The sequence below is a fragment of the Manduca sexta genome, chromosome 16 (genome assembly GCF_014839805.1).
Source record: "Manduca sexta isolate Smith_Timp_Sample1 chromosome 16, JHU_Msex_v1.0, whole genome shotgun sequence".
Taxonomy (NCBI): domain Eukaryota; kingdom Metazoa; phylum Arthropoda; class Insecta; order Lepidoptera; family Sphingidae; genus Manduca; species Manduca sexta.
The window spans coordinates 5,694,715-5,720,046 of NC_051130.1; the positions used below are offsets into that span (position 1 = coordinate 5,694,715).

General features: G+C 35.8%; 1 protein-coding gene and 1 long non-coding RNA gene across 2 annotated transcripts; one reads left to right on the forward strand and one right to left on the reverse strand.

Annotated features, from left to right (window-relative positions):
- The first annotated feature begins 7,572 nt into the window (after positions 1-7,572).
- LOC119189472 lies at positions 7,573-8,359 on the forward strand. The gene is made up of 2 exons (XR_005112427.1): positions 7,573-7,800; positions 8,065-8,359. It is a non-coding gene; the product is annotated as an uncharacterized LOC119189472 (long non-coding RNA).
- A 300-nt stretch (positions 8,360-8,659) lies between these two features.
- Positions 8,660-25,148, reverse strand: LOC115443231 (peroxisomal multifunctional enzyme type 2). Its single transcript, XM_030168551.2, has 14 exons — positions 24,697-25,148; positions 21,083-21,228; positions 20,579-20,730; positions 19,752-19,923; positions 19,146-19,252; positions 18,684-18,813; positions 14,798-14,894; positions 14,010-14,170; positions 13,352-13,478; positions 10,764-10,947; positions 10,377-10,499; positions 9,794-9,951; positions 9,333-9,536; positions 8,660-9,106 (listed from the first exon to the last, which is right to left on the reverse strand). Exons 1-14 carry the CDS (start codon positions 24,884-24,886, stop codon positions 8,892-8,894), a joined length of 2,166 nt encoding a protein of 721 aa, XP_030024411.2. The 5' UTR covers positions 24,887-25,148; the 3' UTR covers positions 8,660-8,891.
- Between the last annotated feature and the right edge of the window lie 184 nt (positions 25,149-25,332).

The following is a 25,332-nucleotide window of genomic DNA, read 5'->3' on the forward strand; positions in this document are numbered from 1 at the left end:
TTGTTTCCAGAAGTTGCTATCGAATAATAAGTAGGCGTAGTGTAGTCTTGTCCAGCCATATGCTGTTGTGCTAAGCTCAAAAGCGGTATCTCAAAAAAAATCAAAATCATGATTATTATGTCGTCAGATAGCTTAAAGAAATATCCATCCCATGAACTTACCTAAATAACTGTACCTTGTTTAGAACTTGTTAAAAAAAACTTAAAAGAGTTTCTCTATGTCAGTTTTACATACAAAACTATAAAGCTATATTTACAAAACTTCGATTATCTCGAAATAATGTTTCCCTGACATATCGCTTTTGCGCTTAGCACCGCAGTATGGATCAATCGCGTAAGCATCTTTAAATAAATTACCTAACATGAAACTAGATAGCAGGGACGAAGGGTAAAATTTTCCGAAAAGGGAACCCGACATAGCATATAAGTACTAATAACACCGGTCAACACGATTTTTGAGTCAGGCCCCTGAATGTGAAATTTTGGTTTCTCCTATGTTACAAATAAATAAAAAAATAACTGTTCCGATCAAAGTTTGCTTTTGTAGAAACTAGAGCAATTTTACTAAGTTTCAAAAAACACATATAAATTTTTATACTTTCTCTGTAATTTTATTTAAAAAACGATAAAAAAAGTTTTTTTGAACATCAAAGTCTTTTTTATACAAGAATTAAGACTAATAATAGCAAACAAATAGACAATAACAAAAAATCATGTTCAAAAATGTATTTTTTTTAATGGATCTTTTATGTTTGTGTGCGTATTAATCCCCAAATGTAATCTCCCATCATACTCTCGTTGTACTGCCCTTGGTAATGTCGTTCAAAGTCCATCACATCTTGGTAAAAACGTTCTCCCTGCTCCTCTGAATAGGCACCCATATTATCTTTAAATTTGTCCAGGTGAGCATGTAGCATATGGAGTTTATGGGACATTCTGCAGCCCATCAATTTCAAACTTTCAAGCATAGTTTCAATGAACTCTTCATAATTGTCGACTCTGTGATTTCCAAAAAAAACAATTGACTACTGCTTTCAGACGCTTCCAGGATTATTTTTCATGAGCAATAAGGAATTTTGTGAAATCATCGCTGCTCATTATTTGTTTTATGAGTGGTCCAACGAAAATACCAGTTTTAACTTTAGCTTCAGATAATTTGGGAAAAAATCTCTTTAAATATTCAATAGCTTTAGAATTATGATCTAGAGCTTACACAAATTGCTTCATTAGCCCTAACTTTATATGTAACGGTAGCATCAATATTTATTTAGGCTCTACTATTGGTTTCACTTTCACATTATATTTTCCAATTTGAAATTAACAAAAGCACCGTGAGACACCCATTTCTTATTTTGATTCCGTATTTTGAGGTTATAATAAGCGTTATAGGCTTCGCAATGCTTCAAAATCGCTCCCAAAGTAAATTTTTTGCTTCTTACTTTAAGAAATTTACCGCAAATAAAACAGAATTAATCAACATCCTGTTTACACTTTCTTGGTGCCATATTCTAACCAAGTACGACATAAAAGTCGATTGTTACAACTCAAATATACTTTTTTTTAAATAGTAATAGAGTAGTAAACACTTCACTACTGCCGTTCGGACATAATTCACAATTTGCAATTAAAATGATCAAAACGCTACCGCCTATTGCTCATAAGAATCAATTAAAATCTCCAAAACGTACTTATCAACATAAATCAGAAAAAAGCAAACTTTAAGAGTTAAAAATGGATATCCGAGTGTTTTTCGATGTTTGGAATCAGAATTCAAGCATTAGAAAAGAAACACAAAAATAAAAAAAAAATTTGTCGACTTGTGTAATATGCATAAATGCGGTCTGCAAATCGTTCTAATGATAATTAAATTTAACATAAATTACGAAAGGGAAACCATTAAGATTGGGGTTTATATTATGATCCTGCTAGATAGGTACTAATGTCTAAATATTAGGTATACTTAATAGTATCAGTTCATTAAATATAAAAATTTGGATAGATGTTCGTATGTTTTAAGGTTTTAACACATAAGCCCATGTCAATGGGTTTGGGTATTTACAATACGAATTATATTACGTACTTACCTAAACCTGTCATCTAGTATTTATCTATCTATACTTATAATAAATCTGTAGAGAGGTCAATTCTGTACATGAAATATATTTCCAAAATAATAACTATCAGGGGGTGATTCGGGATCGATACTGATGCCAAAAATGCAATTAGTAAAATTTTTGTCTGTCTGTCTGTCTGTCTGTCTGTATAACCGTTATAGAAACAAAAACTACTCGACGGATTTTAACGAAACTTGGTACAATTATTTGTCATACTCCTGTGCTGCTTATAGTATACTTTTCATCACGCTACAATTAATAGGAGCAGAGCAGTGAAGGGAAATGTTGGGAAAACGGGAGAAGTTACTCCATTTTTTAAGCTTCCGTCGCGTGTGCAACCTTAATGGTTAAAGCTACACAGAAATCATGTATGACGGAAATGTTCTCCTTAAAATTATGTAAAAAATATCCCACGACAGCATATGTCTATCTTTTATGGTTGACTCACAATAGCACGTGTAACTCCCGACAGCTTAGCAGTTCGAAGCTTTCTCATTATATTTGTCTACTCTTACGTTTATAACACTCTCAGTCATCCCTAATTAAAAAAGTTAACATTATTAAATATTCCATAAAAATAATCATAGAAATCGGTATAGAAACACCAAAGTTATACATGAAATACGCTAATAATAAGCCATCACGCGTGAATACTAAATCATGCTATAAGCTTCCTTCAATTTCACCAGGATCCCATCATCAGACCCTGACCGGACAATTGGACCACCTGCATACCACCATACTTTAAAAATCATCCCGACAAATTGAGCACCTCCTCCATTTTTGAAGTCCGAAATCCACGCGGGCGAAGCTGCGAGCGGAAGCTAGTTTATAATATAAATGTAAGCATTTAATACCACACCCATTATGTGAAGTAAAATAGCATTATGCAATACACATCAATAAGGTGTCTTCTACTCGTTATAGTGGGATTTATAGCTACGTGAAAGAAAATTTTATTTGAATTCACTAGAAACGGCCTTGCGCTTTAAAGCGATTTGTCAAGATAGGAAAAAGGAGAGAAATAGAAAAATAGAGATAGATGTTTTTTTCTAGTGTTTATCGAGGTTACAACAGTTACATCTCCGTGCTGTAAACTTCACTGTGTTTAAATATAATATAAATAAATAAATAAAAAATAAAATATGAGTCAGTCTTAGTTTGCCTGCGTTTTTGTTTCGATATAGAAGAGGATATAACCATCGTAATTACTGGGTATTATCAATATTTCTATAATCTATACTATTATATAAAGCTGAAGAGTTTGTTTGTTTGTTTTAACGCGCTAATCTCAGAAACTACTGATTCGAAATGAAAAAAATATTTATTGTTGGATAGCCCATTAATGGAGGAAGGCTCTACAGCCTAGTCTTATACTAAATAACATCACGGTATGACCAATAGGAGCGGAGCCTTTATGAAAAATGTTGCAAAAACGGAAAATGTATCCCTTTTAAAAGCTTCCGTTGCGTGCTCTGTGGAAACGGTTAAAATTACGCAACAAACAACTATGACGAATTATTCCCTTTAAAAGCTCTAAAAATATATTAAAAAAACAAAGTCCCCGCCACATCAGATTGCCTGTCTGAACGCGATAAACTCAAAATGTACCCAACGGATTTCGATGACATTTGGTATAGAGATAGTTTGTCCCTGGGGAGGACATAGGGTACTTTCTACCCCGAGAATATATATAGCGCGACTTCTGTGCCAAAAAACTTTATCACGCATGCAAAAGCTTATACAAGTTAATAATCTATACTATTATATAAAGCTGAAGAGTTTGTTTGTTTGTTTGTTTGTTTGTTTGTTTGTTTGTTTGTTTGTTTGTTTGTTTGTTTGTTTGTTTGTTTGAACGCGCTAATCTCAGGAACTACCGGTCCAAACCGAAAAATTCTTTTTACGTTGGATAACCCTTTGTTCGTGGAGTGCTATAGGCTATATATCATCACGCTATACCCAATAGGAGCGGGGCAGTAATGGCTAATCTCAGGAACTACCGGTCCAAACTGAAAAATTCTTTTTGCGTTGGATAGCCCTTTGTTCGTGGAGTGCTATAGGCTATATATCATCACGCTATACCCAATAGGAGCGGGGCAGTAATGGCTAATCTCAGGAACTACCGGTCCAAACTGAAAAATTCTTTTTGCGTTAGATAGCTCTTTGTTCGTGGAGTGCTATAGGTTATATATCATCACGCTATACCCAATAGGATCGGAGCAGTAATGGCTAATTTCAGGAACTACCGGTCCAAACTAAAAAAAATATTTTTGCGTTGGATAGCCCTTTGTTCGTTGAGTGCTATAGGCTATATATCATCACGCTATATTCAGTAGGAGCGGAGCAGTAATGAAACATGTTGCTTAAACGGGGAAAATTATGAGTTTTGAGCGCTTCCGTTGCCTGCGCTGCGTAAACGGTTAAAGTTATGCAACAATGATGTATGACGGGATTGTTTCACTTAAAAAGTTCTAAAAAATATATTATAAAACAAAGTTCCCCGCTGCATCTGTCTGCCTGAACGTGTTGAACTCAAAAACTACCCAACGTATTAAGATGAAATTTAGTATGGAGACAGTTTGAGACCCCGGGAAGAACATAGGCTCCCGGGAAACTACTACTTTTATAACGGAAAACTTTAGTCTGAAAAACTTTATAACGCGGGCGGAGCCGCGGGCAAAAGCTAGTTTAGTAATAAGTACGTTTAGGTAATTAGGTATTCGAAATTTAAACATGTAATCGATGTCACAATATATTTGACATGCTTTCGCCCATCTTTTTTCATCAAACGCACGAATCCAGATTCCAGAACATAGGAAAATCGTCAATTATGCCAGAACGAGGAGATTATTTTAAATTTGGGGAGGGTAGAACACCATTGGGGAAGCTAGGGACGTAAAATATTTAACTTAATCTAGTTAAGTAGCTTGGGTAGTGAGCGCAGCTATTTTTTTTTTACTATAGGTCCTTACAGGGTATCTAATTATTGTATAAATATCGCACCTTTTGAAATCAAGTTGTGATTTGAAAACTATCAAATAATTTTAATAAATCAAAAAGAATTCTCATCATTGAACATCAAATTATTAAAAATAAAAAAAAAACTTTTTTTTTACGTACTACAAAACTTCACTCACTTCTTTCCATTACCTTACTACAATCAAAATATCCTTGTTTATTTATCTAAAATATTAAACTTTTTAAAGTTGTTCTACTGGAGAAAAGACAATTGTTGATACGGAGACAAAAGTTTGAAAGCGATTTAACTTTGAATTCGGTCAGCTACTTTTGTGGCTGACTGTACTGGAAAATAAGGAAATAATTTATTACCCTAACAAAAAGGGGATAGACGCCAACGATAAGCTGTAGCTGGCCCATGTGTAATTTTATTGCAAATCTAACTATTCGACCATAAATTAATATAATAATGTAGTTTCGTATTATTATTTTTTCCTTCTGATTTACTACTTCTTTTTGTTTTGGAATAAATTTCTTCGAAGTCATTTTGGCTTTAATAATTAGACTTTATTCTATTTAATTAGTTTTTTTAACAATATTAAAATTTTTTAGAGCTTGATGTAGTATTTTAATACTGTTGAACTATTTCAATTTTGTTTTTAATAGACGTCCCGGCACTCCACACCAGGGGAAACCTGCGCATGGAATATTAGAAACCCACGGTTAAGTGTATGAAAGGGCCCGCAGGGAAGGGAAATGTGGAGGAAGATTTGGAATCTTTATAGGATGAGGGAGGAAAAATGTCCGCGAACACTCATAGGCCTTAATGTGTATTTTCACCCAAGAGGTATGCACACTGAACTGTATGCACACTGAACGTGCATGGGCGTGCAATCGGTACCAAATGAAGACTTGCCTCGAGAGAAACTATTTCATTTGTATTACTGACTCGAAGGGTTGCTGATTCATCAATCATAACTAGGGCACTTATTCTTTGAACTGGGGTAGATGCCGCCTGGTTTAAAAAAAACGATGGCGCTTGTAATAAAAGACAAGATTTGTAAATAATCTATTTGATATGATATGATATTATATCTATATGATTGATAAAATCTTCGCGATCCCTAATCCACATTAAATATTTAAGAAATACACGATCCTTCAACACCACTAAGGACATATCTAATCAAATATCTAATAGTCTGCTGGCTAGCACCAAAAAGCTTATACCCGCACACATCGATTATGGTGCATAGAATACTGGCAACACTAAACGACTTTGAGTTTCGGATAAAATACATGCGTCCATGGCCATGAATAAATAAAAAAAAACTACTTTGACTTTGACAAAACTCGATATTTGACAGACATCGCCGAACAAAACCAGCCTAGCGCAACAAGGAACAAAAAATCTTTTGTATGGAATTGACATGGCATTTAATGGCGGATACTGCTATCTCTCTCTCTCAGTACAGTTTCTCTTTCTATTCCTCACCGCCATTATTATTGTTTGTTTATTTCCTGACGTTTTGGAATACATTTGTGTTTATTGATTTATGTTTGTATTATTTGTTATTCAAACAAGTAAAAATATACCAAAAAGTGTTTTTGTTGGTGTAAGTGAATACGTTTTAAAGACATGCCACCAAAAAAACGTTTCATTACGTGTGAAATTTGTGGAGATCGAGCCAGTCAAATAAATCACAAAAGCAGAATGTTTATGGCGAAATTTCCATTGGATGAGGTCAGGTAAGCATTAATTAGACGTTTTTAGTCATCGCGCAAATAAAGTAGCTTAGAAATAATAAAAATTCTCATTTTCTAATTACCATTATGTTACTAGTGATGTTGTTATGATTATCGATATCGATATCTGTTTCAATTAATCAATTTGCCCTCAGTGGTTTCACCCATTTAGGTCCAGATTCTGTGGGAACATAGTGATAAAAAGTAGTAATTCTAACTATCTACATACCAAGTTTAATCGCAATCATTTGCAATCAATGTGCCTGGTCACTGTTTATGATTTTAGGCTTAAATATAATTTAATAAGCAATTTATTTACAATTAAAATATATTTCCAGATGCTTCGGCATATATATATATATATATATATATATATATATATATATATATATATATATATATATATATATAGATAAAGTTTATACATATAGATAAAAAGTGCTCACTACTATGTATTTTGTTCAGTTGGTAGTATTGTTATTTGACGTTCCTGACGTATTTTTCCGTGATATTGGTATTGATACGCCATGTAAATTCGATTTTATTTCTTTGTATTAAGTCCTGTCTCTTAAAACGTAGTGATTATTCTAGTTTATTGGTCTCTGGTGATTATATTCTCTTTGAACAAAACCAGCAAAAAAAAACATCAGACAACGCACGTTTAGATTTCGCAATAACAAAAACAAAAATATGTTTTGTTTTTAGTAACGTTGATTACATTGAGTTAATTAATTTTTATTGTGGTGTTTACAGTAGTTAGCCAAAACAATAAAATATGTAATTAGCCATGGCCTCATGTCCTAGGAAATTTTTAATAAAAGAACTTATCAATGTGCCTCCTCCGGTTAATGTTTGGTTACAAGGCACAATAGAGCAGACTGTAGGAACTAATATTTTAATAATATCGGATAAGACTGGACGCGCGAAAATAACCAAATGTGACACAGCTGACGGCGTTATTGATAAGAGTTCTTTACGAATAGGTATGTTTTAATAAAATTATTTTACGAGTATAAACATAAGTAACTTTCGATTATTTTATTTTACAAATCATTTCAGCCAACCTTTAGATGGATAGTGCATAGATACCCAGAGGCAGTTGTATAAAAATAAATAATAACAATACAATAAAATTGTTTTATAAAGTAATTTTTATATAAAAGAATGATTACTCCATGGTAAACATAGGTACTTTAAATCAACATCTCCATATTATTTTAAACTTGTTTTAAATTAACTCATTCCAGGAACATATTGCTGCATAATAGGTACTTCAATAAGAACAAAAGGTCTCCCTGAAGTCCACGCTAGCAAATTTATTGATCTCACCTCACAATCAGAAATGAAGAATGCTTGGGAGTTAGAAGTTAAAGAGGCAAACTTGGTTCTAGGAGGAAATTACAAGCCAAGTTTATAAAAAAATATTTTCTGTCTTCATATTATATTAAAACTTCCAATCAATTTTTTCATACAAAATTTTTTCCTCAACCCTTCTTTTAAGAAGCAGTCTTCATAGAATGTAAATAAAAGTTTTAAATTGTTTTTGATAATTTCCATTTCTTACCTTTTTTTACTATCAATCTTCCAGGCACAATCTAATAATTAAATTTATTCAATTATTTTACCTACCATGTAAATAGCATTTACTGATTGTCTAAGCGTTTTGTTATTGCAATAAGCCTGCTCATAATCATTCTGGTCAAATTCTGTCTGCTATGATAATACTTTCAGAAAATGTAGTTCAAAACAGTATATTGCTGGTCAGAGCCTGCTTTTCATTACATATGAACCATCTAATGCCAATATCAATTATTTCTTATATGGGAAATAAAAAAACAATCATTGTGGCATTGATGTATATTTCCATCACCATAATATAACAATACTTACACTAATGGAATCCAGTAACAAAAATTATAACACCAGAAACACATAATATATGACTATCACAGTTATAAAATATCCAGTACTTTATAAATATAAAAACAATGCATTTCCTGGCATTACAATACATTTTTAACACCACTCTTCGAAGTATCCATTCCCGTTAAAGCTTCTTATTTTATGAACAAGTTTATATCTTTGCCTCTGATTTCAAAAGTGGTCCAAGTTTCTGAGCCAGCATTAGGTTTCCAGCAATCTTGAGCTTGCCCTTCATGTATGCCACTTGAGGGTTGAGAGTACCTGCGGCAACTTGAACAAGATCCTCATCAGAGATGGTCATTGTGGTATCGGCTTTGCCGCTTTTTGGTGCTCCATTGTACACTTCCGGTGTCTTGAGGTCAAGAGCTGTAAAAAAAGTATTTTAGTTATCTTTTGGGATCTATAGGATATAGTTAGAAAACCCTTTTTTTACTTTAACACTCCCAATATTAGTTGTCTTTTCTTGAACTCATCACTTAACAAAAAAAATGTGATAATTATTGGTGATTAACAATAAACGCAAGGAAAATTCAAGAAATCATGACTATAAATAAAGATAATTTTAGAAGCTGCTTATAAGTATAATACTTACTCCATTGCTTAACATTCTTTCCATTTTCAGTGATGTTGTAGACAAATACTCCATTGACAGCCTTGGCCTTGGCAGGGTTCTTCTTCACTTCTTCTTGGATTTTAGCGAAGAGGGCGTCACTCTTCAGAGCCCCTCCGGAGGGCGCTGGCGCAACGGCGGCGGGAGCTCCACCAGACGACACTTTCTTTAAGTCCATGTATGCTCCTACATAACAAAATGTGCATAATTAATTGATTAAAGCCTTTAAGCAAGACAATTATAATACATAAGATTGACAGACATAATAAATTTTAATCTAGGTTTATGTGTCAAATATAAAGAACATGCATAAATACGACATCATACCAATAGTTATTACATTGAAAAGGACATGTAGGGTAACCAGAAAACTTAAATACATTTAGCTGAACACTAGCTCCATCTATCACACTCAATATGGAAACTATCAAATTACTACAAACCTGCGATGACAGCGTTGCCACTCTCCTTGACCTTGGTCTGGAAGTGCACACGGTTGCCCTCCACCCACATTTCTGTGACGAGCGTCTGTCCGGGCAGCACGGGCTTCACGAAACGCGCCTTCAACGCCTTCACGTTGCTAGCGTCGTTGTTGCTGTACCTGCGTACAAACATGGTGTAAAGTATACAGTGTGCATATGGTAGTTACTTGTTTATTTATCGGCGGATTTTATAATTATGTCTGCGCTAGTCTTAGGACAACACATCACGCATTTCTCGCCGATAGGGTATGCAGAGGCGTAACCAGGGCACCCACTTTTTGCCAAGTGTGTTCCGTCCCATGATGTGATAAGGGGCGAGCCTAACGCCATATCGGGCACAAATTACAGACTCCGGGCTGATACTGAGCAGAAAAACCCAAATATCACTTCGCTTAACCCGGGATTCGAACACAGGACCTCAGGGCGCTGTTGTACCGCGCATGCAATACAACTACAGTACAGAAAACGGAAATATTTCATAAAATAAAGAAAGAGTCAACTACCCTTTTTATAAGACATAAAAAATTTAAGTATAGTTACTCACTTAGCCAAAACATGTCTGGCGGAGAATCCAAGAGAAGCCAATCCATGGAGGATTGGTTTCTGGTGTCCACTGGCGGTGGCTACGTTGGGATCGATGTGCAATGGGTTCAAGTCACCAGACATTCTGTAAATCAAAACAATTGTGTGAATTTGCCGATCAATTACTAACAGTTACTAGCTCTGATTAAAGTCCTTCAATGTTTTACTGAAAATCATAGCTGACATATTATGATTTCATGTCTTCACTATACTGCTGTAGGATGGTTATATCTGTTTCCTTTAAAGTAAATATGTTCGAATCTAGAAGTACAAGGTATTCTTTTACTGCACATCAAATTTGCGTAACCCCTTCTGTACAAAAAAATCTATAAAAAACCCGTCATGTCACCTGTAGACAGCGGCCTGGTCCTCAGCAGTGCGCTGCTCCACGACAGCGTCGGGGGCGCGTTTGGGTGCGTTCTCTACTCCCACGGCCAACTTGCTGTTGCGCGGGCCTCCGAACCCACCCTGCCCCAGAACGAAGATGTGCTGCTGCGTGCGACATATCAGCTGTTTGTTCTGGTAGATTTCACCTGAAAATTCCAAAACGCTGTAGCATGTCGCAAGGTTATGACTACCCGGATTTTTTGCGGTTTTTCTTTACGTATTACGTGAAAGTTACATTGAAATTAAAGTGGTTGTCTGATTTTAGAGCATTTGTACTTTTATTTAATTCTATTCTAGTTTCGAAGGCTTTGCCGACTTTATGAGTTTCGTCGGCTTTGGCGACTTTATGTTTACGGTGCGGCCTAAGGTGTTGGTGGCCCAAAAAGTGAATATTACACATTCACTTTCATTAATTTAAAAGAAAACTTGCAAATTCTGTATTAACTTTAAAAAAAAATTATGGTAAGCTGACAAAAAGTCAAGTTGGTCACCTAATTTTAAGCAAACTTCACCCCTGATAAACACTAGCAAGTTCAAAATAATTATACATCCGCTCTCCGGAGGATGAGGGAGTTTGTTTAGGCCACCAGAAATGCCATTGACCAAACGAACCGCAAAACAGCAAGTTGTCACTAACCGAATACAAGAATTCGGTAACTTATTCAAATTATATTCTGTGCTGTCATCACACATTGGTTTTCATGTACTATCACGTATTTACATTGTTGACCAATATGTCACAGTACAGTGTGAATATAATCTATACTATTATATAAAGCTGAAGAGTTTGTTTGTTTGTTTGTTTGTTTGTTTGAACGCGCTAATCTCAGGAACTACCGGTCCAAACCGAAAAATTCTTTTTACGTTGGATAGCCCTTTGTTCGTGGAGTGCTATAGGCTATATATCATCACGCTATACCCAATAGGAGCGGGGCAGTAATGGCTAATCTCAGGAACTACCGGTCCAAACTGAAAAATTCTTTGTGCGTTGGATAGCCCTTTGTTCGTGGAGTGCTATAGGCTATATATCATCACGCTATACCCAATAGGAGCGGGGCAGTAATGGCTAATCTCAGGAACTACCGGTCCAAACTGAAAAATTCTTTTTGCGTTAGATAGCTCTTTGTTCGTGGAGTGCTATAGGTTATATATCATCACGCTATACCCAATAGGATCGGAGCAGTAATGGCTAATTTCAGGAACTACCGGTCCAAACTGAAAAATTCTTTTTGTGTTGGATAGCCCTTTGTTCGTGGAGTGCTATAGGCTATATATCATCACGCTATACCCAATAGGAGCGGAGCAGTAATGGATAATCTCAGGAACTACCGGTTCAAACTGAAAAATTATTTTTGCGTTGGATAGCTCTTTGTTCGTGAAGTGTTATAGGGTATATATCATCACGCTATACCCAATAGGAGCGGAGCAGTAATGGCTTATCTCAGGAACTACCGGTCCAAACTGAAAAATTCTTTTTGCGTTGGATAGCTCTTTGTTCGTGGAGTGCTATAGGCTATATATCATCACGCTATACCCAATAGGAGCGGAGCAGTAATGGCTTATCTCAGGAACTACCGGTCCAAACTGAAAAATTCTTTTTGCGTTGGATAGCCCTTTGTTCGTGGAGTGCTATAGGCTATATATCATCACGCTATGACCAATAGGAGCGGAGCAGTAAAGAAACATGTTGCAAATACGGGGAAAATTATTAGTTTTGAGAGCTTCCGTTGCCTGCGCTGCGTAAACGGTTAAAGTTATGCAACAATGATGTATGACGGGATCGTTCCTCTTAAAAGTTCTAAAAATATATTATAAAAACAAAGTCCCCCGCTGCATCTGTCTGCCTGAACGTGTTAAACTCAAAAACTACCCAACATATTAAGATGAAATTTGGTATGGAGACAGTTTGAGACCCTGGGAAGAACATAGGCTCCCGGGAAACTATTACTTTTATAACGGAAAACTTTAGCCTGAAAAACTTTATAACGCGGGCGGAGCCGCGGGCAAAAGCTAGTCATACATAACTTGCGTGCAAAAAAACCATAAACATATAAAAAACCCACTTTGCTACCAAACCCATATCTTTTTATCTAGGATTACATGTCAGTGACGCAATATCCTTATGTAAGAAATTATCTTGACAGTATCTTTACAATTTGACTTACTATCAGATGACAAAATATGACAATTATCACGTAATAATGCCATGGGTGGTAAAACAAGATAATCGTATCTACAAAAAAATTGTTACAAGACATAAATTATTTTAGGCGGAATTCTTTTATTTGTGATAAATCAACGAAATAGCGATAAAATGTTTATATTTTTAAAAGAATTTCATTAGTTTCTAAACTCTAAAGAATATTTGCTCATTACAACTGGCGAATGATATCTCACCCTATAATACGTTTCTAGAAATTACAATGGCCAGTAGGAGTAAGTTCGTTAATATTTATAATTATAATCGCAACACAAATTACTTTTAGTTTTTTAATTTGGTTTTGATAACAATCGGATTGGGCCATTAATGACAGCCATTAGTATACTTACTGTTAACAATAGCCACAGCGCTGGAACCCTTGTCCAAGATATCGACGACATAACAACGAGTCGTAAAAGCACCCTCTGTGCCGGGGAAGTCGCCAACAAACTCGATATATTGCTCTCCGTGAAGGATCTAAAAGCAACATTATTATGTTTATGGTAAGGTGTTTAATCTTCCTAGCTGTGATATCATCGGTGTAATAACACAAACCTGTTATTACGCGGTTTTTTCATTACCCGTGATTGATCGATGAGCAACAATTATTCCAATAACTAAAATTCTAACCCTACAAGGATTTCACTGTTCAAAATTGTCTAACAAACATTCATTTACAATGAACAATCCCGTGGCTTTTCGATTTACAACCGGCTCTATTTCCTTTTAATACTACTTAAGTCTCATAAAATTTGCCTTATCATTATAACTTTAATTTACTTAGACTAAGTTGTAATTTTGTTTTAAAAATTTAAAGATAGCATTTATTTTATAAATTAATATGATTTCAATTTTCTGTTAGGAAAAAAAATATTTTTAACTAATAGTGTTGTACACACGTGTAAAGGTTTGTCACCTAGAATAATTACCTAATATTGTGGATCTTTCATATATGTATGTTTTGTGTGTCAATCCAATGGTGTTTCCATTAAAAAATAAATAACTTACGTTGGTAAAGTCGGCGTGCTTGCCCGGGGGCATGGCGTTCTGCACGACAGGCGCCTCCATACACATGCCGGCGAGGATGAAGAACGTCGGCAGCGGCGAGAATTCCTCGTGGCTCTCGTACAGGAACTTCAGGTCACTCGCGTTGGATACTGATGCACCGACTAGGAAACAAATCGAGATTAGCAAAAAAACTTGCTGGGCAAGCAATTTGTACCATATAAAAAATCACGGCAAACTGACTTCTGGAAATATTTAAGCTTGCTGGACAAGCAGCGAATCGCATGTATAATGGGTTATTGATATGCCGCTGGTAGTTTAAGCGCATCTGGAAGTTAATGCGCAATATATTGTTGCGAGAATTTGCTGGTCCTAAGCTTTATAATATGACAGTGTAGACCGTCACCTAAAGATGATAATGTATCGCGCCCTTGGTCTAGGGCAGTGTATAATATGCTGTTTACTGTGAGATCTTCGGCTCGACAGTAACTCCCAGATCAGCTAACAGATTATTTAACGACTTGCACGATCCTTGAGCGGGGAATCCTGTATATTGTGTTACATCCACCTAAACACATTACAATATAAGAGCGCCTACAATACATAGCTAAATACCCATCGGAAATGAACCTAACACAAACTCCATAGAGGTTAAGATCAATAATCTGGCTGTAACAGACAAGTTCAGATTGCGGTCAGCGGTACAATGTCGCGTAACAATGCTTACTAAAATCAATGACAACCTAACAGAAAAGTTCAGATTAAGATTAGCGATACAATGTCATGCTTACCTCCAAGAGCGTAGATGACGAGGTCCTTAGCATTGTACGCGTATGTAGTCCAGTAGGAGTCGCGCTCACTGTCCAATTTAGAACGCTCCTCGAACTCCTGTTTGCAAAAAAAACTTTACGCCCTAGGCTTGGCTGGTTTAGTCTTAAATTATTTCAAAGTTCAGAAAAGTTTAAATTTCTACATAACTTAAAATTCAACATAGTATTAAAATGACTAATTAAGAAATTAAAGTATTGTTTTTTATAATTAATTTGTGAATGTTGTGTAAGCCTGCAAGTGTGATGCATATCAGCCCATTGTTTACAATGTTTCCTAGACTTGAGGACATACATACTGTTGGTGTAACTTAACCTATACATATTAAAAAACAAAGTCCCCAAAGCTGTCGGTCTATATGTGACCGATATTCTCAAAATCCACTGAACGATTTTTTATGAAATTTAGTATGAAGATAGTTTAAGAGGCTGGGAAGGTAATAGGCTACTTTGTAGCCCGAAAAAATATATAGGGGGACTTTTATCCCGGAAAAGTCCTTCAGGCGGGTGAAGCCGCGAGCAAAAGCTAGTAAATGATAATAATACTTCGGTAAGTATATAACAAAGTGTACTTTAATCCAAATACAAATTGAAACTAAAACCTAAATAATATATAATAATTATAAACATTGTTCAGTGCGTGTGTGTTCAAATACCAATCTCGTATATTGTAACAATATGATAATATTACATAGGGGTCAAGTCAGTCGTTGACTTTAGGAAATGTGCAACATTTATTTACTGTGGCTTTCTATGTAAGTGCGTTATAAGGCAATATTGTTATGTTATATTTCAATCGCTTATATATTAACGCAATTTTTAATATTATGACTTAAATAAAATAATTATAAGAAACAAATAAGATTATTTTAATCTAACACCTTATTAACTATTAATGAAATACTTATTTTTAATAAAATTTTTACTACACAGCTGGATCTCAAATCAGCTAAACTACAATTATAGTGTAAATATATATAAACATAAGTTACATAACAACGACAACATCATTTTTGTGATACTATAATTTATTTAAACAAACACGACTTTATCTTAATAATGGGGATCTGAGTTATCGGTCGATAAAAACAATAAAACATTCGAGATAAACCGAATACGAGATAAGTTATTATTTTCAGATTATAATTCGTGATTATTTTTTTTTAAGTATTGTACGGCCCTTGGTTTATTGGCAACTTACATAACGAAAAAGGAGGAAATACTTAAACTGTATTTTAATGTCAGACAATTTTTGTGAGAGTTCAAAATATATTTACTCGTGTTGGAAACGCCAAAGGAGGCCACGTCTAGGCTAATCATAAGAACTTAGCAGAAATCCATTCTGCAATACACACATACACTCACACCTTTTATCGTCGAAGGAGTAGGGCAGAGGTGCCACTAGTGCATCCACTTTTTACCGTGTGTATTCTGTCACATGGTGTGATAAGCTTTCCTTATATCGTCATATTCTTTGGACTTCGCTTAACATCAGCTGCGGAGAAGCGACTTTGCCGAGATAAAAGAGAAACAAAAATTCGCGACATCGGGGTAATACTGAGCACAAAAACTCAATCATCACTTGCCCGACCCGGGATTCAAACCCGGAAACTTAAAGGCAGCCCTCAATATGCTTGAGAATATATGTTGCGTCGGCAAAGGCATTTTGAACATTTTTAAATACTATGTGTTCGGTAAACAATATAATAAGGCGGTGCCGGTGTAACTCGTGTGCTGTAAACGTATGGAATTATTGCCAGGGCCATTTATTCGAGGTAGCACCCAATTCATTGCTTACGTATTTATGATACATGATGAAAAAAACGTAAAATTTATAAATAACTACACTTCTGGTTATGACGAAGGAGAGCCGATGTCAGTTAATCATGAGACAAGTTATATATACTATTAACGAATTGTATGTTTGCTGGTTTCTCTAGCATACAGCAATATATTGACAAGAGTTATTTTGTAGTGAAAGCGTTAATAAAAAGGAGATAAGGGTTTTCTGAACTGACTTATGTTTTAATGATTCCCCCCGTGACCATGAAGGCTGCAAAGCCTTCGAAACGTCGGGAGAAAAGTAAAGTATTAATACCGCGATAAAATCCGAAAAATAGTTTAATTTTAATATCCTACCAAATTCCTAAAATAGACGTAGATTAAAATATTTAAATTATAATTAGCGGAATAATGGTGTGCGTCTGCGCAATTCTATTACGGATCTGGCCCACCTTGGTTTTGTTACTATTATAGCCATAAAGAGATTTATTATGATTCTGTAAATTTTTTATACTGGGTATATATTTGCTTGGACCAAAGCATTGCCTAATAATACTATAAACGTATAATTGTCATCATGATCATATTAATCTAATATTATAAAGAGGAAAAGTTTATGAGTTCGTGGGGCCTAATCTCTGGAACTTCTGAAGTGATTTTAATAATATTTCCTTATAGGAAGCTACAATACTCCTGACTACTTTATATCTCGGGAAACATTTATCGCAGAAAAACTTTTTCACACGGGCGGAACCGCGAGCAAAAGCTCGTAAGCCAAAAATTATTTTAACAATGTGAGATACATTGTCAAAACAATTTATTACATTACTAAGTGAGTAATTTAATTGTTTCTTTCCTATTGTTTACACTAGAAGCGTATACGCAACACAAAGTAATTTGCGTAACATCTTACATAATTAAGTTTATGATGAAAATACTAAAGAACATTGTCTTTAATAATACGCAATTTAGACAAGATAAAATTTTTCTCAGACTCAGTGCATATTTAATACCTAGTTTTCTGCCCGATACTCCGTCCCCATCGAAGAAATCTAACCAAAGAATAGCAGATGTCTTAAATGATGATAACTCTTTCCTATATTTATGAAACTGTAATGTTGTAGGTGGTGAGTAGAAGTAAGCGTGAAGCGTGAAAGGGTATAGCAGAGAAGTAAAAATTATTAGCCTATATTCTGCTCACAACATACTCTTGTTCACCTATGAAGACTACATGAAATCCCCTTCAGTAGTTAGACTTTCCCGCCCTCACATCCACCACTACAACTCCTGTAAGCCGGGATCAGCAGTGGCACGCATTTTATGACACCGAGGAATGAAGCTCTGCGATTCTCAGGGAACACTAATCTGCCTTTATCCCGCAACGAAATTTATCAAATAAAAAGATAGAGAAGAGTTGGAAATATTAATGATCTACTTCCCTCCATAGCAAAGCGAGACAAAAATTCAGTAGTTAGAGAGATATGATCACACAAAAATCAGACAGACTGAAAAGAATTATAAAAATCGATGATTTGTGTTTTCTTACTTCCTTAATCATGTGTTATTTATTAAACTTTTTCTTTCAATGTACAGGCAGCGAGTTGTGCAGTTTTATTATGTTGTTATACAGGTTCATTTTGACATCGCGTTACTAAATGAAACCACATACTTATCTACTTGGAAATAACACTTTACAATGAGTTACTTGAGCCGTAGATGTAAAATAAAAATGTGTAAGTTTCGAACAAAATAAATATTAATAAAAAGGTAATTTAAATTTTACGCCCCCTAAAGCCACTACTACTACTCTAAGAGGATTCGTTGCAGTGCCAACATCATACTTTCAGTCAGAAATACACCCACGCACACACCATATTCGCATTGAACTACAAAATGATCAAAAAATCTGAAAAGTAAAGCCGGGTTTTTTCGTGAAATATTAGTTTTTAATGGATAATTTTTGGCACATTGTCAGCGAAGGTGAAAACGAGTATGTAGTTTCAATTAGTAACGCAATGTTAAAATGACCCTGTATGTATGTTATATATAATCCGATTGCCCCGCATACCTGTAACTTGTCAACCAGATCGAGTGTGACATCGGCGATCTTCTGCAGATGTTTAGCGCCGTTCATGTTGACTACTTTGGACCAGCTTTCCTTGACTGATTCGATGGTGACTTCATCGGAAGGCTTCTTTCTATTATAAGGAAGAAAAATTTATTTATTTTTTATAATTATTTTAGGGATGATTAGTTCTCGAATTAATAACAATTAAGTACGTATCATTGTTATGATTTTGAAAACATAGAAGTATTTTTCTATTAACTAATCTTCTAGAATTAGGAGAGAGTGAATCGCACCTTTTTTCGTGTCTTGACACTCTCCTCTTTTACCACACTTCAAAGGCTTATAACATGTTGATTTATTACCAATTTTTTTTTGTGTTACAATTCATATGAGGTAAATATTTATAGCGAAATTGAGTCAAATATCCTATTCAAAAAAGCCTTCATACAAACTTCTACTTACTTCAAAGGAGCTCCATTGCTCCTGACCAAATGCGTCTTAGTGGCGAATCCGAGTGTTGAGTCAATTACGGCACCAGAGTCCTCGAATGATTCGTGAACCATGTAAGCCTGCGAATAATCATCTACTTGTAATAAAACTATACAGGTTTTGCATATTATTGCAGAAGAAGGCAATAAAAGGGCGTTTAATTGATTACTTATATCCACGGAGCGGAAAAATTTGCCTTTTAGGAGTTTAACCACCGTACGATAAGCGTCAACAAATTTGCAAACGGGTTCGTAAATAAGGTCGATTTTTGCGGAACTTTGTACATTATAAATCATTTAGATTTTCCAGACATATTTAACAGTTATTTTTATAGCAGTTAACTTTTTGCCTCCATTAATGGGTCCCTGTTTATAAGTAAAGATAGACCGTATAAACATGATAGATTCAGCAAAAAAAATAAATGAAAAAAAAAATATAACAAAAATTACAATTCAAGCAAACCAAATCGTTGTTCTGACAAGTCATGCATAGCTCAGCAACTTATAACATCAGCGGTGGAAAGGCCTAATAGACTCAAAAAGCAAATTATTTTATTTTATTTCATAAAGTATAACTCACCACAACAGGAGCGATCAACTCGGGCTTCATGGCCTGGAACATTTCAGGCGGTAGAATGTCTTCAGTAAGACGGGACGCGGCAGTCGGTACGATGGTGTTCACTTTGATGTTGTATTTAGCACCTTCGAGAGCCAGGGTGTTGGCCAAACCAACTAGACCGAGCTTGGCGGCGCTATGAGGAAATTAAAAAATTATCATCATCATCATCATCTCAGCCACAGGAAGTTCAGTGCTAAACATAGACCTCCCCCAAGGATCTCCACGTCAACCTGTTGGAAACGGCCTGCATCCAGCGACTTCCCGCGACCTTAGCCAGACCGTCCGTCCACCTTGTAGGCGGGCGTCCGACATTTCGCTTGCCTGTACGTGGCTTCTACTCTAGAATCTTTCGACCCCAACAGCCATCGGTTTTTCGAGCTATGTGTCCGGCCCACTGCCACTTCAACTTGCTAATCCTATGCGCTATGTCGGTAACCTTTGTTCTATGGATCTCCTCATTTCTGATATGATATTAAAACTAACCAAGTTTGAAAAAAAATTACCTACATTAATAGAAAATTTGTACCTATCTATATAATATAAACATCAGGCATTGATAAGCCCCACCTGGACTCGGCAATCTCTACTCAAAATTTCCGACAAATCATTTAATTAACCGGGGAATAAAAAAAATATGGTAAGAAAGATATCTGTTAAACTAAACGTCCCTTTGAGTAACTTAAATATTATTTTACTCAAGCGGAGGTCGATGGGTGATAGCGTACGTATCTCGCGACAACTATTCACAATTTCTTGCAGAACCCTGTAATATTTCATATATAATTTACCTGTAATTAGCCTGCCCGAAATTGCCGAAGAGGCCGGCATTGCTGGATGTCATGATGATGCGACCGTACTTTTGTTTTCTGAAGGTCTCCCATGCCGCGTGCGTAGTCTTGAACGCGCCTTTGAGATGCACCGCATGGATAAGGTCCCAGTCCTATATTTAAAAGTGATTGGGTACTTTTAAATAATCAATCCGAGTAGATTGACAGTGATCGTAACTCGTATTTCTATGTTTACGCCTATTATACAAACAGATTGCGGTCTCATGACATTTTTTTTATAGTTCTAAATTACGAAATCAATAAGCTACTCGACTAATGCTAATCTTGATTAGTTCACCAGCGGTTTAAATAACAAACGAGGTCTTAGGACCACACTATAATTTGATCTTTTAATATTATGACAATCACAACCATTTTAGCAAATAACACCCTATTGAAAAGTGATAAGATTTTTGTTGTTAAATGTACTGAAGTACACTTCATAAGTAGATATAAAGTACATACTTGTTCGGACATTTTAGTGAAGCTCTTATCACGCAGAATGCCAGCATTGTTGATAAGGATATCAATTCTGCCAAAGTTATCAATTGCTGTTTTAATAATCTTCTCTCCTTCGACAACGGAGTTGTAATCGGCCACAGCCACTCCACCTTATTGGAAAATAAGCGAATTATTGTAAAACTATTGACAATGTGCCAGGGATGAACCTATAATCTATATAATTAAAATAGCCGGTAAACATAGGGTTTGCTGGTGGGAGGATATATTTTAAATCCGCCCGGATAGCGACCACCGTACACAAGGTGTTTAAACCCGCCATAGGGGCCCACGTAAGTGTGCCGTGTTTCGGGATGAGCCTGTGTATATCCGGTTCCAACAGGGCGGCATAATTATGTCGACTGCCAAGGGGTAATCATCTCTCGTAAGTCGACACTCTATTGGACCCGATTCACTCACTATCAGGTGCAGTGAGGTCACTCTGCCGTGCTCGAATAAAAAAAATACAAATTGAGCACAACACTGCATGGTGCGGTATATTATTTGTATATGTTACGTATCATGTGGTAGTGTACTCAAATTGTTTGCAACTGAACAATACATCTAATCAGAGATATGGCAAATTAATCCATTTGACTTTTTTTTTTATGTGCTCCCAATGAGACCCTACAGGCATGATGGTTAGTGGAGTGCGGTCCAATAGACAGACTGGCAAAACATAATTACTCCTTGGCTGTTGACATAATTATGCCGGCCTGTTAGAACCAGATATATACAAGCTGATCCCAGAACACAACACACTTATGTGTGCCACTATAGTGGGTTTTACCACCTTGTGTACTGTGGTCACTAAACTAGGTCAGTATAAATTATATCCTACCACTACCAACACATAGTACTCTTAATGCATATTGATTCAGACAGAAACATATCAAATTTATTTTTTTATGTGTGGTGTTTGTTGCTATATTAGTTCATTTCATAAAAAACAAATGTATAGCAATTAATAATAATAATAATAAGCCCGCAGGGGCGGCTTTGTGGCGAGCCGACGGTGAGTGGCGACACCGCGTTCCCTGATTCCGTGGGGGCTAAATGAGACCCCCTGACCCTTGGCTTGCCTTAACTGGCCGGCTAGGGGTGGAAGTCGCAAGAGCTAAGAACCTCAGCTCCAGGGTGGAAGTGCTCAATCTGCGTAATAGCGAGGAAACCCGCTCCGGGACGCGACAGCGACCCGCGATGGTGAAATCGGTGCACACCTCTCGACACCCTTAAGCCACCCACACCGGTGTTGCGTCCTTGGCTTACGCCATTTATGGGATGCCCATCTAGTAGGGGGCAAGTCACCGTCTGCCTTGAATACATAAGATTGAGACATTTTACTTGGCAGGCGTCCCGTTGTCTCAATCAATAGCCCAGCAACCAGTCCAGCTAGATCCCATCCATAGACCCAGTATAATTCCCATCTTTTCTGCAATAGTCCCTGCACCTTGCAAGCGCTGTCTTTGGCTGTATTTCCTCCATAAGTACAGACAGAGAGAGTACTCGAAAGGTGTATAAACCCCACTTAGAGTAATGTATCTTAAAGGGGCCTCTACGTGTTGGATCCATGTCCCCACGCAAGCCTTCCAAAAGGACCGGCCTTTATGCCGTGATTTCCCGCAGGAAAGATACAACATAATAATAATATCAGCCCTATATTATATACTTGCCCACTGCTGAGCACGGGCCTCCTCTACTACTGAGAGGGATTAGGCCTTAGTCCACCACGCTGGCCTAGTGCGGGTTGGTAGACTACACACACCTTCGAAATTCCTGTAAAGAACTTCTCAGATGTGCAGGATTCCTCACGATGTTTTCCTTCACCATTAAAGCGAACCATAATTCACAAAGAATACACACATGATTTTTAGAAAAGTCAGAGGTGTGTGCCCTTGGAATTTGAACCTGCGGACATTCGTCTCGGCAGTCCGTTCCACACCCAACTAGGCTATCGCCGCTTATAGCGTATAGCAATTGAATCCACACAATTAAATTTAACCTGCAAGCCTAGCTAGGCTTGGGTGCTAGGTTGGCTTTTTAATGCCCATTGTCAGCTGACAATGGGCATTAACAAGAAGACTAATGCATATAAAATTAATTGTTTTAATGGTTGATACTAAAACCTAGAGTAAGTGATAATTACTTGATTGTTTATAACCTGATTAATATCTATCAGTCAATGATAAGAATGATACTGAGGCAAAATTCTGTAAGACATTGTCAAGAACATACAAAAACATTGTCACTACACATAAAACTATTTAAGTATATTAAGTAAATTTCGCCTCATATCAATTCAAAAAAGGGTTCAAGACATTCAACTTTTTCACATTTCAGTGTAGGTTAGTTAGTATCACAAATATTTAATTATGCATGTGGCAATGACCTGCAATGTGCCCAACATAATGGTTTCATTATGTCTTTACATTAAAAGACTATTTTAGTATTTTATCAGCAGCTTTTGGAATATTGTGATTATGTACAGGCTGTAAATGTTTCCAGCATACTTTAAAATGTAAACTATTAGTTGATATAACACAATTACAGTTAAACCAAAAGATGTTGATCCTGTGACTATTTTCAATAACTACAGCCTCTCAATTTATTATAAGCAAAAGATTAATTGTTGTTTTCATAGGGATGCAATTATCTATAAAAAGGTTTTAATAAATAAGCCATAATTTACCAAAAATGTTGAGGAAAACAATCCATCATTCATGATGTTTCAAATTATTAATCTGGGAATCATGATGTTTAAATAACAATAAGATGCATTGTATGTTAATAAGTGAATACAAATATAGGTATTCTATTATGCTTTTTATAGAATCAGATATTTTTAATTGTATTCCTATTGTATTACAAAATCTACCCTGTAAAACAAAAAACTTACAAGATCTATTACATCTTGTATCATGAGAATTTTAAATATTTTAATTTAATAGTTATTGTAATTATAGTGCAAAAATTATATGATAATTAAGCACAAAGAAAGGAACAACTAGGTATAAAACATGTTGAAAGACTAATCTTAATAAAATATATGTTTTCATATAAAAAAGGGTGCAAGATTTTTGTGCTTTGTCATTAGACTCCTTAAATTCATTCAATACAGCACAGAAGAAATAAACCGCAACCAAATTTATTATTGGTGTAATCACTTCTAATGTCCACTAGTTATTTTTAATATTGGATAAAATAAAATTCTATAAACATATGCCTAAATGTATATAAATTTGCATTCATGAGATAACTGTTAAATTCTACAAAAAATGTGAAAGTGTTGTTTAGGTCTTTGTTTAAAATTTTTATGCAACTTTACACCGCCAGAACCTAAAAGACAACAGTTTTTATCTTAAAAAAATATAGTACATTATTTTAGGAAACGATTTCACACAGACAGAGCTGTGAGTAGATGATAGTAATAAATACAACACTAGGCAGTAAACACAATAATAACTTTGGATTTTAATAAAAACATCATACTGCAAAAACATACGAAAAAAAACACAAATACGACTTCACAATATGTGCGAAGGTCCGAATATCGCAAAGTCAACATACTTATTATCATTTACCTTTGTCCTTAATTTCTTTGACAACGGCATCCGCGAAGTTTGACTTTCCAGATCCATCACGACCGCTTCCGAGATCGTTGACAACAACTTTGGCACCCCGGGAACCTAACAATAGGGCGTAGGCCTTGCCCAGGCCACCGCCAGCGCCCGTAACCACTGCGACGCGTCCATCAAAACGCAATTGGTCCATGTTCGGCGACGGTCAACGACAGAATGAAGTGAAACCGCTTCACGCGTAACAAGAAACCGGTATCAAAGTCCGCTCCGTTGTCAAGTTTATAAAAACAATGATAGCAATTCGAGAATCGTGACTCGTAGAAATTAAGGATGTGTATGGCGATAGATCACGGTATACAAGGTATACGGAATACTTTTTCAGTATAATAAACTTCGCAAAATACGCAACAAAGTTTCTAATTTGAGAACGGATTTCAGGATCGTCAATGAAAAGAATACTTCAATTCAATTCAATTCAATTTTTAAATTGTGGCTCCATCGTTGGCAGACGATGATTTTGCCAATGTCAAAGTTGAAAGTAGGAAAAGTTACGGTAAATTTTTATGGGTCTAATATTATCTATGACTGTTGAGCGGTAAATAAAGCAATGGCAATACAAGAAAAGAATACTTAGTAATA